Source organism: Osmerus eperlanus, chromosome 1 (assembly GCF_963692335.1).
Source record: "Osmerus eperlanus chromosome 1, fOsmEpe2.1, whole genome shotgun sequence".
Classification (NCBI taxonomy): Eukaryota; Metazoa; Chordata; class Actinopteri; order Osmeriformes; family Osmeridae; genus Osmerus; species Osmerus eperlanus.
This window is the reverse complement of record NC_085018.1, coordinates 20,251,472-20,268,008: the sequence shown is the minus strand read 5'-3', so window position 1 is coordinate 20,268,008 and position 16,537 is coordinate 20,251,472. Positions and strand designations below refer to the sequence as shown.

Here is a 16,537-nt window from a genome sequence, read left to right as displayed (position 1 = left end):
AAGCCTGCTGTAATCAACACTCAGGTTGGACTCAAATGTGTTGCTGAGTTTGAGATTCAAACAAAAGCTTAACATGAGGCCCAACAGAGCTAAATCGCTTTTACAAGTGAACCCCCCCAAAATCTTTTTGATATTTTTTGTTGTTGTAAATGTTTGAAAAGCTTTAATGATACGGATACATAACACTTTAAACTGTAAAATGGGAAAAACCCAGCGAATTGACCATATAGAAGTTGTGGTTCAATCCATTTAGAAAAATTATTATTGCATATGATTACAGAAAAATGCATTTTTATTTCTTACATCAACATCAAAAATGTATACTGTGCATTATTATACCACACTTTACATTTAGAAACTGTTGCCCATAATTGTTTTCTGTACAAAGGAAACCCCTCAATGTCATACTTCAGACAAAAAACATAATATATGTGAAGCAATACAATTTGGATACTCAAATATCATCTTACAGTTAAAGAAGATTTTAAGCTTGCTGATGAATTAACAGACTCAGAGAACTGTGAAAACAGTTCACACAATGATCACACAATGTCTGACACCCTCTCCTATGTCCCTGTGTTAAAAATGATTGGGAACTGGTTAAAGCACAACCTGTCAGAGTTTGGCATATGTGACCTTGCAACTTCACTAAAGCTTTTTCAACCTTCCACTCAGAAGACCGATAAGTACAATAATATTTACCCTTTACTAGTCACAATAAAATTAATTATATATCCAATGTCTGTAGTACAGTATTGAGCAAGTTTGTTTCAGGGGAAACACACTACCTTAGATTAATCTAACAATACCCCAACACACCGTGCTGTAAAGTCAGGACACATGTCCTTCACTTCAACGTCAGCTCAAATTTAGTGGCATGCTAAGTGATTACAGTACCAGCTATTCTATATGTCTGAATGTCTGAATGCTCATAGACCTGTGTCTCCACATAAAAGTCTAGAAGATAAGATTATACCATAAGATGGTCAGATTCATCTAGAAAGACTTTCTTTCGTGACTTTGTCAAGGGAAGATCCATTGATGGAGTGCAGAGGATTGAGATTCTCTGAAGCAGAAGAGAACAGATTTTTAGTGAGAAAAATCGACTAGTATTATCATGTTCAAGCAACAGGGTAAATTAACTGAAAACAGCAAACAAAATGCATTTGGAAAATGGACAGTCTTCTATCTAATTTAGCTACAAGCCAAAAGGGATAGATCCCCCACTCAGTACCTGTCTCAGTGTTCCAGGAGTGACACTGATAACATAGATCATCCAGAGAGGAACCAAGAGTGTTGAGGAGAGAGTGAACCACCAGCCAAGGGCATAGCCCCACCATGGATATTCAGTTTTGTTGTTGAACTTGAGAGGAGTGTACTTGACCAAGGAGAAGACAAACGTTGCCTGAAATAAGAGTGGTTGTAAACATAATTTACCTATACAGTATAATAGTGTTCAATTTATATATGTACAGTATTGTGCATAAGTCTTAGGGACAATAAAAAATAAATTAAAAAAGTGAATAAAAAATGCTTTAAGGAAAAATGAAATAAAAAGACTGAATAAATATACTTCTGCACGAATACAGGACAAAAATGAATATATAAGACAATATTCATGTAAAAAATATTTTGTGCCTAAAACTTCTGCACAGTACTGTATGTATTTCACAAATAGTAAAAAAAAAAAAACATTAACATAAACTTTAACAGATGTTGTGCAACTTCTGTCGAGGCATGCATTTAATTGATTTGAATTGAGTAATACTGTAAAACTCACCATGCATATAATTGGAGTTACATACTTCAGCAAGTGCTTAATCAAGGGGAAAGGTCGATACCCAATCATGTCCTCAATGTTATCATAGAAATGTTCTGAGCCTGTGGAGTAGACGTTACAGTGAGGAGAGGGAATTATAAACATCAATAGATTGACCATTAACATACTGAGAGCTACAATACTAACTATTCAGACTTTTGATGTGGATTTAAAACTCACCGTAAATCCAACCGACACACAGAGACTGCAGTATAGCGAAGAGAAGCAGAGTCATCCCACTGCAAGCATAGTAATCAAACACCTGGAAGACGTAGAGGCCACCCTACACAGGCCAGGATGTGGAGGAGGTAGAAGCATAAGATCAAACAAATGTTAAAAGGACACCAACACTTGAAAATGTTTCTTTGTCACATGTCTCAGTTGTTGTCTAATTTTTGTCTCAATTGTAACTTTCAAGTTGTTGGTTACAATTGATATGCTTTTATGATTACTCAATTATAATGAGCTATGGGTGATAAAGTGGTACAACACTTGACAGTAGATAAGGAGGTTGCATGTTCAAATCCCTCCATGTGTCGCTTTGGATGCTAAATCAATGTATGATTGTAATACAACAAAGATGATTTCCTACCTCTGTGACCATCACCAGGCCAATGAAGAAGCACCCTGCACTAATACCAAGGAGTAGGAGTTTACGCCGATGCCCAACATGAAAGAAGGAAGGATGCATGTCTGAGATAGCTGTAATCAGAGCCTCCAGACCTACAAACTGAAACAGAGAATAAACTTAACTGTCAACTAACTAACTTCTGTGAATTGAAGAGATTTCAGTACTTGCCTGACTGTCTAACCCAAGTAAGATGATCATAATGAAGAAAAGAATGGCCCAAAGCTGAGGTACTGGCATCATGGCCACTGCACGAGGATACGCAATAAATGCAAGGCCAGGACCTGAGGTAAAAAAAAACATGTGAACAAGTGTGCATGAGTTTCCTGAGTACATTTTGTAACAACCATGCATGCATTTCATGTTAGTCCTGATGGTTTATTGATAGCTGATGCATTTGTCTTGTATATCTTTACTCTGACCTGACTCAGCCACTGTTGATATGTCACTTCCCTGCTCGTACGCCATGAATCCCAGCACAGAGAAGATAGCAAAGCCAGCAACAAAGCTGGTTCCGCTGTTAAGAAGGCACAGGTACACACAATCCCTGAGAAAGACAATCAGTCATTTATTAGGACCATATTGTATACATTATATATTGTATATTCTCTTTCCGCTCCTCTTCACCATGACCTCTTCACTCACTTGTAACAGTTGTTGTTGTACTTATTGTAGCTGCCAAGAGCAGTAAGGCACCCAATGCAAATAGCATAAGAATAAAATATTTGTGTTCCAGCATCCATCCACACCTGCAAGACCAAGTGACAGACAATGATTAAAGTCTAACAGCTTAGATACATTATCAACTGAAGACGTATTAGATAATACCCAATTGCTCTGAAAGTACCAAGTCAATGAAAGGAATTGTTAAGATGTTCAAGACAAAATCAATGTATTTATTACACAAATGTGTGGTGCAAGTGTCTGGTACACTCAAGTTGGGTATCAAAGAAGACTGGACAATGAATACAGGAAATCAAGAGAGTATATTGTATCACAATATGGGAGGATACAATATGATTAACATTGCCCTCACAGCCTCTGAAAAAGGACACAGAATGCCAGATAGCTTTTGTTTAGGTCTTTAGATAGGGCTCCTAGAAATGGCCTTGTCACTCTTTCTATTTTCCTTATTCAAAGTTGCATGGCATTATACACTTTGGTAATATTGTGACCTCTGATCTAGCCTAGTGTCACAGGCATTTCCGAGTCGCTTCTTACAAAAACCCAACTTATGGCTATACAGGCATAATAAAACAGTATAATGATTCAACAAACATAATGAATAGATAGGCATATTTCTCTCCTGGACATAACCATTGACATTTACATTTAGTCATTTAGCAGACGCTCTTATCCAGAGCGACTTACAGTAAGTACAGGCACATCCCCCCGAGGCAAGTAGGGTGAAGTGCCTTGCCCAAGGACACAATGTCAGTTGGCATGACCGGGAATCGAACTGGCAACCTTCAGATTACTAGCCCGATTCCCTCACCGCTCAGCCACCTGACTCCCAATAACCAAGGGTTATGTGCTCATGAGATTAATATTGCAAGGTATAGCTCAAACATTGTTAATTATATTCAGAACATTTCAAACAGTATAGAAGTCAAAAAGTAATCACTATCTTAATTTTGTTAACTGATCAATGGTCAGACCTCTTCACAACTTGGAGCCCTCTATGTACCCAAGAATGTGTGGATGTGTAGGTGGAAGACTAGACACACAGGTTTAGTAACCGAGCAGGTCATTCTTACCTGAGGGTCAGCAAGACGGGCTGGGTCAGGATACAAGTAGAACTTAATACCATCTATGGCCCCTGGCAGTGTGAGTCCGCGGACTAGCAACACCCCCAGCATCACATAGGGGAAGGTGGCAGTGATGTAAACCACCTGAGAGAGAACCAGTTTTGAATCTGGTCTTGCACATCCAATACATCACTAGTATTCATGGTAAACACTTGCCTTACCTTTCCTGTTGACTTCACTCCCTTCCAGACACAGAAGTAACAGATGATCCAGGACAACAGAAGACAAAGTGCCAGCTCCCACCGTATGCTGCCAAGCTCATGAATGCTGCTTGTGAGATTCAAAACTCTTCTTCTGTAAAGCATAGTGTCAGTTACAATTCCAAATGACAATGTAGGATACTCTGTTTGTGCTTCACACATATTCATTTAAATTGAGCAAATGGATTAACTTGTTATATCTTGTAGACTTACTCCCAGAACTCCCTAACTGGCGATGTTGCATTCTCTTCTGTGGTCCAATTTAGATGGCCAATACTTCGGTCAAACTCAACGCAATTCCCTGTTCATAACAATTGTTCAATTGATCAATTGTTTAATGATTAGGAAACTTTACAACTCGATTTCTATGACGATAACCAAGTGCAAATCCCTATTAATATACCTGTGTTCCAGCTGTTTTTACAACTAGCCCATGGGAGTTCAGGCTCAAAACAAGAAAACAGGTAGAAGAATGCCCAGGCCAGTATGATGATGTAATAAATGCTGGAATACAGAACAACCACTTGGCTTCCATATCCCAGGCCTAGAAAGGAAAAGTACATATTTGAGAACATACCCAGTGATATCTACACTCTATCAAGTACAAAAGAACATGTCAAAACTGATGAACATTTTTCTTACTTAGACCAAATGACTACACCAAACGAACAATTTAAACAATTTGGAAATTTGTCACGCAATCAAAATGCTTTCACCCAGTCAAGCTGTAACTACAAAGGATGTAGTTCTCTATTAAAATCCCACATTCAGATAAATCATTGATGTGCACAAAGGCTGTAAATGTATGTCCTACAGACATTCCCTCAAAAAGTAATAACTGATGTAATAGTGTGGGCCCATGTAATACAGTTTAAGCTGATCCAAGACTTAAATCAATGATATATTTTTTCTATATAAAGTAACTTATTGTTAATCTTTGTTAAAGAAGACTTGCCAGCCATGTATTGTTGGGTTATAATCTTACATGGGAATTTAACTGAGTATGTCATGTTTTGGCGAGGATTTCACCCCCTGGTACAGAAAATTACACATTCATCAAGCACACTTCCCGTCCACTTCCCCACTTATTCGCCCCTTAGTGTTCAATTGTTACCTTCAAAGAGAGGGCATATTTTCCGCCAACAGGTGATGCTTCCCTGTGTGGTGTACTGGCCCAAGGATGTTTCAAGGAGAAACAGTGGAATGCCACAAGTGAAGAGGAAGAGTGTATAAGGAATGAAGAACACCCCTTAGGAATAGAACAAATTACTATTCACAAATCAGAAACAAAAGTATAGCACAACTTCAGCACGCCACCAGGATTTGTTGCATTACTTTATGCTGAACCACATAAGAATTCTGTTACTTTGCACAAATGATTTGAAATGACACAAGCTTAAGTACAAAACCATTTAAATAATCAACAACAAACTAAACTCACCCCCTCCGTTTTTGTAGCACAGGTATGGAAATCTCCACACATTACCCAGGCCTATGATTTGTCCTGCTACGGCCAGGAGGAACTCTAACTTGCTGGACCACTGGCCTCGTGTTTGGGGGCTTGGGGCTGGGTGGACTGTACTCAAGTCCTGGGGTTCCAGTTTAAACATCATCTCATGCTCATGGAGATTCTCAGTGACACTCCCAATCATGCTGAAACAAAATATTTTAAACACTTATGCAGGCCCAGGAACAAGAATAACAAGAATTCCACTGTTATATGATTTGAAGTGAGTATTGTTCAAACTGTTAAACAATGTGAGCTCATGTTCAAAATATGACTAGCAGACCTACAGCTCAGCTGCACTGCTTTGGGACAATATATATTTGTGTCATTAATGAAGCTTTTGTTATTTGCTTTGAAAGTTGTGCAGGTGGGACGAAGATTGGAAAATATTATAAATTCTATTCTGAATACCATTTCATTGTACTTTCAGTTTTTTCTTCATGTATGTTTAGCATATGAAGCACTTTCAATCTAAGTGTAAGTGTTTAAGTAGGTGTAAAATGATCTCCCTACCACATATCATATTTGGTAAGTACATTACTGCTGTCCATACATCTCATGGAGGGATGTATGAAAACAATTGAAGCCTGATAAATCTTACAGTATGATCATATGCAATCAGGAATCATTTATGAATAAATGTTATTCCAAACACAGATATTTAGATTTTTCTATAGCATGTTAATGTCTGTAAAAGAAACATTTAATTTTATGTTTATATACAAACAGTTTGCCTGTGGTGTAACACAAAACAGGCAGACATCCCTGCACGGCATACGTCCTTGTAATTTGATTTACAGGACTAGATTTGCTGATTTAGTTGTCACTGCTTATACAGTGAAATACATAAAGTAATAAGTATCAAAAGAGCTGCTTAAGGGAGAGAAAATAAGATAAACAGTGAGTACCTTAAGGAGGAAGCTGCAGTTCTGAAGCTTGGGGCTGTGTTCTATTTTTCCATTTTGCTCTTGCAGAAAATGTGTGTTGGTCCCTGTCAGTAGAAACACACCTAGACCTACTATGTCTCTATGCCAAACTTTCTCCCCAGCTCGAGCTACGACGAGCCCATGTGGAGGATTAAATATTAGTGTGTGTGCGTGAGTGAGTGTTCAGTAAGGGTGTGCATAACAAGCTTGAGGAGGAGCTTATGAAACAAGGAAACAATCCCAACTATGAGAGTCAGGTGGCTGAGCGGTTAGGGAATTGGTCTAGTAATCAGAAGGTTGCCGGTTCGATTCCTGGTGTGCAAAATTGAAGTTGTGTCCTTGGGCAAGGCACTTCATCCTACTTGCCTTGGGGGGAATGTCCCTGTACTTACTGTAAGTCGCTCTGGATGAGAGTGTCGACTAAATGTAAATGAGAGGAAGAGGATTGGTAAATGAGGCCAGCAAGAACACTCTTTTTTGTTTCATGATATAGACCTTGTGTCAATGTCTACTAAGTGATGGATAAACAAGAAGTTGAAAACGCCTAGAAAATACTTATTACATACAGTTTAGCAGACAGTAGGTGTAAAGAAACAAAAACACTTGTTCATAACATAATTCTTCATAATTTAATGGTAATATTGAGTTGGAGGAGAGGGCAAGATTCAATTTCCTACAGTACAAATAGTTTCACTTACATTTTCCAGAATAATAAACAACTAGCCTTGCTACATGTTTAGACACAAGCTTATAGACACCCTGGTGGAATTTGGTTGATCTTTTAGTCAAGACGGGGCCTTTTAACAGCCCATTGGACATGTTGATCTGTTTTTATTTTTATATATGGATGGCCATTGTTGTGAAATGTGTGTGTGTCCCAGGTCATAGAAGTGGATGGGAAGAATGAGAAGGCATTGTACCGTCGTGGGGAGGCCCGGCTCCTTCGTAATGAGTTTGGCTTGGCCTTGACTGAATTCCGGCAAGTGCTGCAGGTCAACTCCTCAAATCGAGCAGCCCGCGCTCAGATTTCCATTTGCCAGCGCAAAATCCGGGAACACCATGAACGGGACAAGATAATCTACGCCAATATGTTACAGAAATTTGCTGAACATGACGCTAAGGTATGTAAATGTCACAAACCTTTGTTATAAATATTGATTCACTTGACGATATCTTATGCTCTTGTCCCATTTATCTATTTAATTAAATTGGAAACCAAAACAGATATGTAACAACAAGCTTGTTAACTTGATCTCTGAGTAAGGCAGGCTTATAAAAGATTCTAGAACTGGGACAACTTAACAGTACCCCTAGCAACATCCTTACTGCTGCCTACACAACTCCGAAAATATTCTAAAAAGGAATTAATAGTTTCCAACACACGGGACACAGTTTAGGTGGTACAGAGAAAGAAGATAGGGATCCCTATAAAGAAGTATGACTTTGTACCATTATGAATTTGTGACTATACATTAATATATGAAGAAGAGAGATACATATGCAATACTAACAATTGTTGTATGCTGTATATATGCTATGCATCGTCACTGTCAATAAAGTGTATCTTAAGACATGACAATGCGAAGAGGCCTTTCACATCCCAATCCTAGATTTATAGTGTCCCATCCTGCAACACCTTTATATTTAATAAACAAGGAGATACTCTGAAATGGGCAAAAAATCACACACATGCTTAAGCTTAGACAACTACCCTATGCCTCTTCTATTATTGAGTGAGCTACATACAGTACAAGCCTGCTGTAATCAACACTCAAGTTGGACTCAAATGTGTTGCTGAGTTTGAGATTCAAACAACAGCTTAACAGAGGCCCAACAGAGCTAAACCCCCCCAAAAATGTTTTGATAAAAATGTTTTTGTAAATGTTTCAAAAGCTTTAATGATACGGATACATAACACTTTAAACTGTAAAATGTACAATGGGAAAAACCCAGCACACTGACCATATAGAAGTTGTGGTTCAATCCATTTAGAAAAATGTTCCAATTATTATTGCAAATGATTACAGAAAAATGCATTTTATTTTTTACATCACCATCAAAAATGTATACTGTACATTATTATACCACACTTCACATTTACAACTGTTGCCCATAATTGTTTTCTGTACAAAGGAAACCCCTCAATGCCATACTTCATATAAAAAAACATAATATACATGTGAAACAATACAATTTGGATACTCAAATATCATCTTACAGTTACAATACAGAAGATTTTAAGCTTGCTGATGAATTAACAGACTCAGAGAACTGTGAATACAGTTCACACAATGATCACACAATGTCTGACACCCTCTCCTATGTCCCTGTGTTAAAAATGATTGGAACTGGTTAAAGCACAACCTGTCAGAGTTTGGCATATGTGACCTTGCAACTTCACTAAAGCTTTTTCAACCTTCCACTCAGAAGACCGATAAGTACAATAATATTTACCCTTTACTAGTCACAATAAAATTAAGTATATATCCAATGTCTGTAGTACAGTATTGAGCAAGTTTGTTTCAGGGGAAACACTACTTTAGATTAATCTAACAATACCCCAACACACCGTGCTGTAAAGTCAGGACACATGTCCTTCACTTCAACGTCAGGTCAAATATAGTGGCATGTTCTGGCTGCTTAGTATTGTGTGCTAAGTGATTACAGTACTAGCTCTTCCATACGTCTGAATGTCTGAATGTCTGAATGCTCATAGACCTGTGTCTCCACATAAAGGTCTAGACTTAAGCTGGTCAGATTCATCTAGAAAGACTTTCTTTCGTGACTTTGTCAAGGGAAGATCCATTGATGGAGTGCAGAGGATTGAGATTCTCTGAAGCAGAAGAGAACAGATTTTTAGTGAGAAAATCGACTAGTATTATCATGTTCAAGCAACAGGGTAAATTAACTGAAAACAGCAAACAAAATGCATTTGGAAAATGGACAGTCTTCTATCTAATTTAGCTACAAGCCAAAAGGGATAGATCCCCCACTCAGTACCTGTCTCAGTGTTCCAGGAGTGACACTGATAACGTAGATCATCCAGAGAGGAACCAAGAGTGTTGAGGAGAGAGTGAACCACCAGCCAAGGGCATAGCCCCACCATGGATATTCAGTTTTGTTGTTGAACTTGAGAGGAGTGTACTTGACCAAGGAGAAGACAAACGTTGCCTGAAATAAGAATGGTTGTAAACATAATTTTCCTATACATTATAATAGTGTACAGTTTATATATGTACAGTATTGTGCAAAAGTCTTAGGCAAAAAATAATAATATAATATACATACATGATATAATACAATATGAATATATAAGACAATATTCCTGTAAAAAATATTTACTTCTGCACAGTACTGTATGTATTTCACAAATAGTTAAAAAAAAAAACATTAACATAAACTTTAACAGATGTTGTGCAACTTCTGTCGAGGCTTGCATTTAATTGATTTGAATTGAGTAATACTGTAATACTCACCATGCATATAATTGGAGTTACATACTTCAGCAAGTGCTTAATCAAGGGGAAAGGTCGATACCCAATCATGTCCTCAATGTTATCATAGAAATGTTCTGAGCCTGTGGAGTAGACGTTACAGTGAGGAGAGGGAATTATAAACATCAATAGATTGACCATTAACATACTGAGAGCTACAATACTAACTATTCAGACTTTTGATGTGGATTTAAAACACACCGTAAATCCAACCGACACACAGAGACTGCAGTATAGCGAAGAGAAGCAGAGTCATCCCACTGCAAGCATAGTAATCAAACACCTGGAAGACGTAGAGGCCACCCTACACAGGCCAGGATGTGGAGGAGGTAGAAGCATAAGATCAAACAAATGTTAAAAGGACACCAACACTTGAAAATGTTTCTTTGTCACATGTCTCAGTTGTTGTCTAATTTTTGTCTCAATTGTAACTTTCAAGTTGTTGGTTACAATTGATATGCTTTTATGATTACTCAATTATAATGAGCTATGGGTGATAAAGTGGTACAACACTTGACAGTAGATAAGGAGGTTGCATGTTCAAATCCCTCCATGTGTCGCTTTGGATGCTAAATCAATGTATGATTGTAATACAACAAAGATGATTTCCTACCTCTGTGACCATCACCAGGCCAATGAAGAAGCACCCTGCACTAATACCAAGGAGTAGGAGTTTACGCCGATGCCCAACATGAAAGAAGGAAGGATGCATGTCTGAGATAGCTGTAATCAGAGCCTCCAGACCTACAAACTGAAACAGAGAATAAACTTAACTGTCAACTAACTAACTTCTGTGAATTGAAGAGATTTCAGTACTTGCCTGACTGTCTAACCCAAGTAAGATGATCATAATGAAGAAAAGAATGGCCCAAAGCTGAGGTACTGGCATCATGGCCACTGCACGAGGATACGCAATAAATGCAAGGCCAGGACCTGAGGTAAAAAAAAACATGTGAACAAGTGTGCATGAGTTTCCTGAGTACATTTTGTAACAACCATGCATGCATTTCATGTTTTACATTTACATTTAGTCATTTAGCAGACGCTCTTATCCAGAGTGACTTACAGTAAGTACAGGGACATTTCCCCCGAGGCAAGTAGGGTGAAGTGCCTTGCCCAAGGACACAGCGTCAGTTGGCATGACAGGGAATCGAACTGGCAACCATCGGATTACTAGCCCGATTCTCTCACCGCTCAGCCACCTGACTCCCATGTTAGTCCTGATGGTTTATTGATAGCTGATGCATTTGTCTTGTATATCTTTACTCTGACCTGACTCAGCCACTGTTGATATGTCACTTCCCTGCTCGTACGCCATGAATCCCAGCACAGAGAAGATAGCAAAGCCAGCAACAAAGCTGGTTCCGCTGTTAAGAAGGCACAGGTACACACAATCCCTGAGAAAGACAATCAGTCATTTATTAGGACCATATTGTATACATTATATATTGTATATTCTCTTTCCGCTCCTCTTCACCATGACCTCTTCACTCACTTGTAACAGTTGTTGTTGTACTTATTGTAGCTGCCAAGAGCAGTAAGGCACCCAATGCAAATGGCATAAGAATAAAATATTTGTGTTCCAGCATCCATCCACACCTGCAAGACCAAGTGACAGACAATGATTAAAGTCTAACAGCTTAGATACATTATCAACTGAAGACGTATTAGATAATACCCAATTGCTCTGAAAGTACCAAGTCAATGAAAGGAATTGTTAAGATGTTCAAGACAAAATCAATGTATTTATTACACAAATGTGTGGTGCAGGTGTCTGGTACACTCAAGTTGGGTATCAAAGAAGACTGGACAATGAATACAGGAAATCAAGAGAGTATATTGTATCACAATATGGGAGGATACAATATGATTAACATTGCCCTCACAGCCTCTGAAAAAGGACACAGAATGCCAGATAGCTTTTGTTTAGGTCTTTAGATAGGGCTCCTAGAAATGGCCTTGTCACTCCTTCTATTTTCCTTATTCAAAGTTGCATGGCATTATACACTTTGGTAATATTGTGACCAAAAACCCAACTTATGGCTATACAGGCATAATAAAACAGTATAATGATTCAACAAACATAATGAATAGTTAGGCATATTTCTCTCCTGGACATAACCATTGACATTTACATTTAGTCATTTAGCAGACGCTCTTATCCAGAGCGACTTACAGTAAGTACAGGCACATTCCCCCGAGGCAAGTAGGGTGAAGTGCCTTGCCCAAGGACACAATGTCAGTTGGCATGACCGGGAATCGAACTGGCAACCTTCAGATAACTAGCCCGATTCCCTCCCCGCTCAGCCACCTGACTCCCAATAACCAAGGGTTATGTGCTCATGAGATTAATATTGCAAGGTATAGCTCAAACATTGTTAATTATATTCAGAACATTTCAAACAGTATAGAAGTCATAAAGTAATCACTATCTTTAATTGTTAACTGATCAATGGTCAGACCTCTTCACAACTTGGAGCCCTCTATGTACCCAAGAATGTGTGGATGTGTAGGTGGAAGACTAGACACACAGGTTTAGTAACCGAGCAGGTCATTCTTACCTGAGGGTCAGCAAGACGGGCTGGGTCAGGATACAAGTAGAACTTAATACCATCTATGGCCCCTGGCAGTGTGAGTCCGCGGACTAGCAACACCCCCAGCATCACATAGGGGAAGGTGGCAGTGATGTAAACCACCTGAGAGAGAACCAGTTTTGAGTCTGGTCTTGCACATCCAATACATCACTAGTATTCATGGTAAACACTTGCCTTACCTTTCCTGTTGACTTCACTCCCTTCCAGACACAGAAGTAACAGATGATCCAGGACAACAGAAGACAAAGTGCCAGCTCCCACCGTATGCTGCCAAGCTCATGAATGCTGCTTGTGAGATTCAAAACTCTTCTTCTGTAAAGCATAGTGTCAGTTACAATTCCAAATGACAATGTAGGATACTCTGTTTGTGCTTCACACATATTCATTTAAATTGAGCAAATGGATTAACTTGTTATATCTTGTAGACTTACTCCCAGAACTCCCTAACTGGCGATGTTGCATTCTCTTCTGTGGTCCAATTTAGACGGCCAATACTTCGGTCAAACTCAACGCAATTCCCTGTTCATAACAATTGTTCAATTGATCAATTGTTTAATGATTAGGAAACTTTACAACTCGATTTCTATGACGATAACCAAGTGCAAATCCCTATTAATATACCTGTGTTCCAGCTGTTTTTACAACTAGCCCATGGGAGTTCAGGCTCAAAACAAGAAAACAGGTAGAAGAATGCCCAGGCCAGTATGATGATGTAATAAATGCTGGAATACAGAACAACCACTTGGCTTCCATATCCCAGGCCTAAAAAGGAAAAGTACATATTTGAGAACATACCCAGTGATATCTACACTCTATCAAGTACAAAAGAACATGTCAAAACTGATGAACATTTTTCTTACTTAGACCAAATGACTACACCAAATGATTCCAATACAATTTGGTATTTTAATTGATTAAAGGGAAATTTGTCACGCAATCAAAATGCTTTCACCCAGTCAAGCTGTAACTACAAAGGATGTAGTTCTCTATTAAAATCCCACATTCAGATAAATCATTGATGTGCACAAAGGCTGTAAATGTATGTCCTACAGACATTCCCTCAAAAAGTAATAACTGATGTAATAGTGTGGGCCCATGTAATACAGTTTAAGCTGATCCAAGACTTAAATCAATGATATATTTTTTCTATATAAAGTAACTTATTGTTAATCTTTGTTAAAGAAGACTTGCCAGCCATGTATTGTTGGGTTATAATCTTACATGGGAATTTAACTGAGTATGTCATGTTTTGGCGAGGATTTCACCCCCTGGTACAGAAAATTACACATTCATCAAGCACACTTCCCGTCCACTTCCCCACTTATTCGCCCCTTAGTGTTCAATTGTTACCTTCAAAGAGAGGGCATATTTTCCGCCAACAGGTGATGCTTCCCTGTGTGGTGTACTGGCCCAAGGATGTTTCAAGGAGAAACAGTGGAATGCCACAAGTGAAGAGGAAGAGTGTATAAGGAATGAAGAACACCCCTTAGGAATAGAACAAATTACTATTCACAAATCAGAAACAAAAGTATAGCACAACTTCAGCACGCCACCAGGATTTGTTGCATTACTTTATGCTGAACCACATAAGAATTCTGTTACTTTGCACAAATGATTTGAAATGACACAAGCTTAAGTACAAAATCCATTTAAATAATCAACAACAAACTAAACTCACCCCCTCCGTTTTTGTAGCACAGGTATGGAAATCTCCACACATTACCCAGGCCTATGATTTGTCCTGCTACGGCCAGGAGGAACTCTAACTTGCTGGACCACTGGCCTCGTGTCTGGGGGCTTGGGGCTGAGTGGACTGTACTCAAGTCCTGGGGTTCCAGTTTAAACATCATCTCATGCTCATGGAGATTCTCAGTGACACTCGCAATTCCGCTGAAACAAAATATTTTAAACACTTATGCAGGCCCAGGAACAAGAATAACAAGAATTCCACTGTTATATGATTTGAAGTGAGTATTGTTCAAACTGCTAAACAATGTGAGCTCATGTTCAAAATATGACTAGCAGACCTACAGCTCAGCTGCACTGCTTTGGGACAAGGGTATTTGTGTCATCAATGAAGCTTTTGTTCTTTGCTTTGAAAGTTGTGGAAGTGGGATGAAGATTGGAAAATATGATAAATTCTATTCTGAATACAATTTCATTGTACTTTCAGTTTTTTTCTTTGTGTACGTTTAGCATATGAAGCACTTTCAATCTAAGTGTAAGTGTTTAAGTAGGTGTAAAATGATCTCCTTACCACATATCTTATTTGGTAAGTACATTACTGCTGTCCATACATCTCATTGAGGGACGTTTGAAAACAATTGAAGCCTGATAAATCTTACACTATGATCATATGCAATCATGAATCATTTATGAATAAATGTTATTCCAAACACAGATATTTCGATTTTTCTATAGCATGTTAATGTCTGTAAAAGAAACATTTAATTGTATGTTTATATACAAACAGTTTGCCTGTGGTGTAACACAAAACAGGAAGACATCCCTGCTCTCATTGTGGCACGGAACATTCAGTCTGTAACCTTTGGCCTACATTCAGCAGCTATAACAAGTGCTACAGCAGTTGAGGCACCCCTTCAATCCTAAATGGCTGAGCATAGGTCCTTGTCATTTGATTTACAGGACTAGATTTGCTGATTTTGTTGTCGCTGCCTATACAGTGAAATACATAAAGTAATAAGTATCAAAATAGCTGCTTAAGGGAGAGAAAATAAGATAAACAGGTAGTACCTTAAGGAGGAAGCTGCAGTTCTGAAGCTTGCGGCTGTGTTCTATTTTTCCATTTTGCTCTTGCAGAAAATGTGTGTTGGTCCCTTTCAGTGGAAACAAACCTAGACCTACAATGTCTCCATGCCAAACTTTCTCCCCAGCTCGAGCTACGATTGAGCCCATGTGGAGGATTAAATATTAGTGTGCGTGCGTGTGTGAGTGAGTGTTCAGTAAGGGTGTGCATATCAGTCTTGAGGCGGAGCTTATGAAACAAGGAAACACTCCCAACTATGAGAGGAAGAGGATTGGTGAATGAGGCCAGCAGGAATATTCCTTTTTGTTTCATGATATAGACCTTGTGTCAATGTTTATTAAGTGATGGATAAACAGGAAGTAGAAACTACTTATTACATACAGTAGACCTACTTTAGCAGATGCATGCTAAATAGCTAAAATACTTCAATGTGGAAAAAGTGTTACAGGAGGAAATCACAGCAAGCAAAAGGCAAAGAGGACAACAAACAGTGAAAGGGGCTGAAAAGGGTCTGAAAATGATTTTGGATAGTATTGAGAAAGAACTACGCTGAAAAGTAAAAGATCTTTAAGGTTATCAAATTACTGTAAAATATGATAGGTTTTTTGTTGTTGGAATAACTGTACATTTACAATACTAAAAGTATTGTCCATAGTGACAACTTTAAATATTAATTTAATTACCAAGCAACTGATATTTAGATAAGACAGCAAAAACAGTCAGATCAATATTGCAGCTAATACATGAACTAGTAATACAAATTGATGGAACATTGAAACTGTCTTTATTGCCTG

General features: G+C 38.4%; 2 protein-coding genes across 2 annotated transcripts; both read right to left on the bottom strand.

Annotated features, from left to right (window-relative positions):
* Positions 1-214: 214 nt before the first annotated feature.
* Positions 215-6,961, bottom strand: LOC134026385 (sodium- and chloride-dependent GABA transporter 2-like). The gene is made up of 15 exons (XM_062469111.1): positions 6,871-6,961; positions 5,897-6,108; positions 5,570-5,704; positions 4,859-4,999; positions 4,669-4,756; positions 4,417-4,549; positions 4,205-4,339; positions 3,093-3,196; positions 2,870-2,994; positions 2,619-2,731; positions 2,412-2,549; positions 2,000-2,102; positions 1,781-1,881; positions 1,235-1,405; positions 215-1,066 (listed from the first exon to the last, which is right to left on the bottom strand). Exons 2-15 carry the CDS (start codon positions 6,105-6,107, stop codon positions 971-973), a joined length of 1,794 nt encoding a protein of 597 aa, XP_062325095.1. The 5' UTR covers position 6,108; positions 6,871-6,961; the 3' UTR covers positions 215-970.
* A 1,944-nt stretch (positions 6,962-8,905) lies between these two features.
* Positions 8,906-15,947, bottom strand: LOC134026260 (sodium- and chloride-dependent GABA transporter 2-like). Its single transcript, XM_062468846.1, has 15 exons — positions 15,731-15,947; positions 14,655-14,866; positions 14,327-14,461; positions 13,598-13,738; positions 13,408-13,495; positions 13,156-13,288; positions 12,944-13,078; positions 11,878-11,981; positions 11,655-11,779; positions 11,203-11,315; positions 10,996-11,133; positions 10,584-10,686; positions 10,365-10,465; positions 9,889-10,059; positions 8,906-9,721 (listed from the first exon to the last, which is right to left on the bottom strand). The coding sequence occupies exons 2-15, from the start codon at positions 14,824-14,826 to the stop codon at positions 9,599-9,601; spliced, it is 1,782 nt and encodes a 593-aa protein (XP_062324830.1). The 5' UTR covers positions 14,827-14,866; positions 15,731-15,947; the 3' UTR covers positions 8,906-9,598.
* Positions 15,948-16,537: the final 590 nt, after the last annotated feature.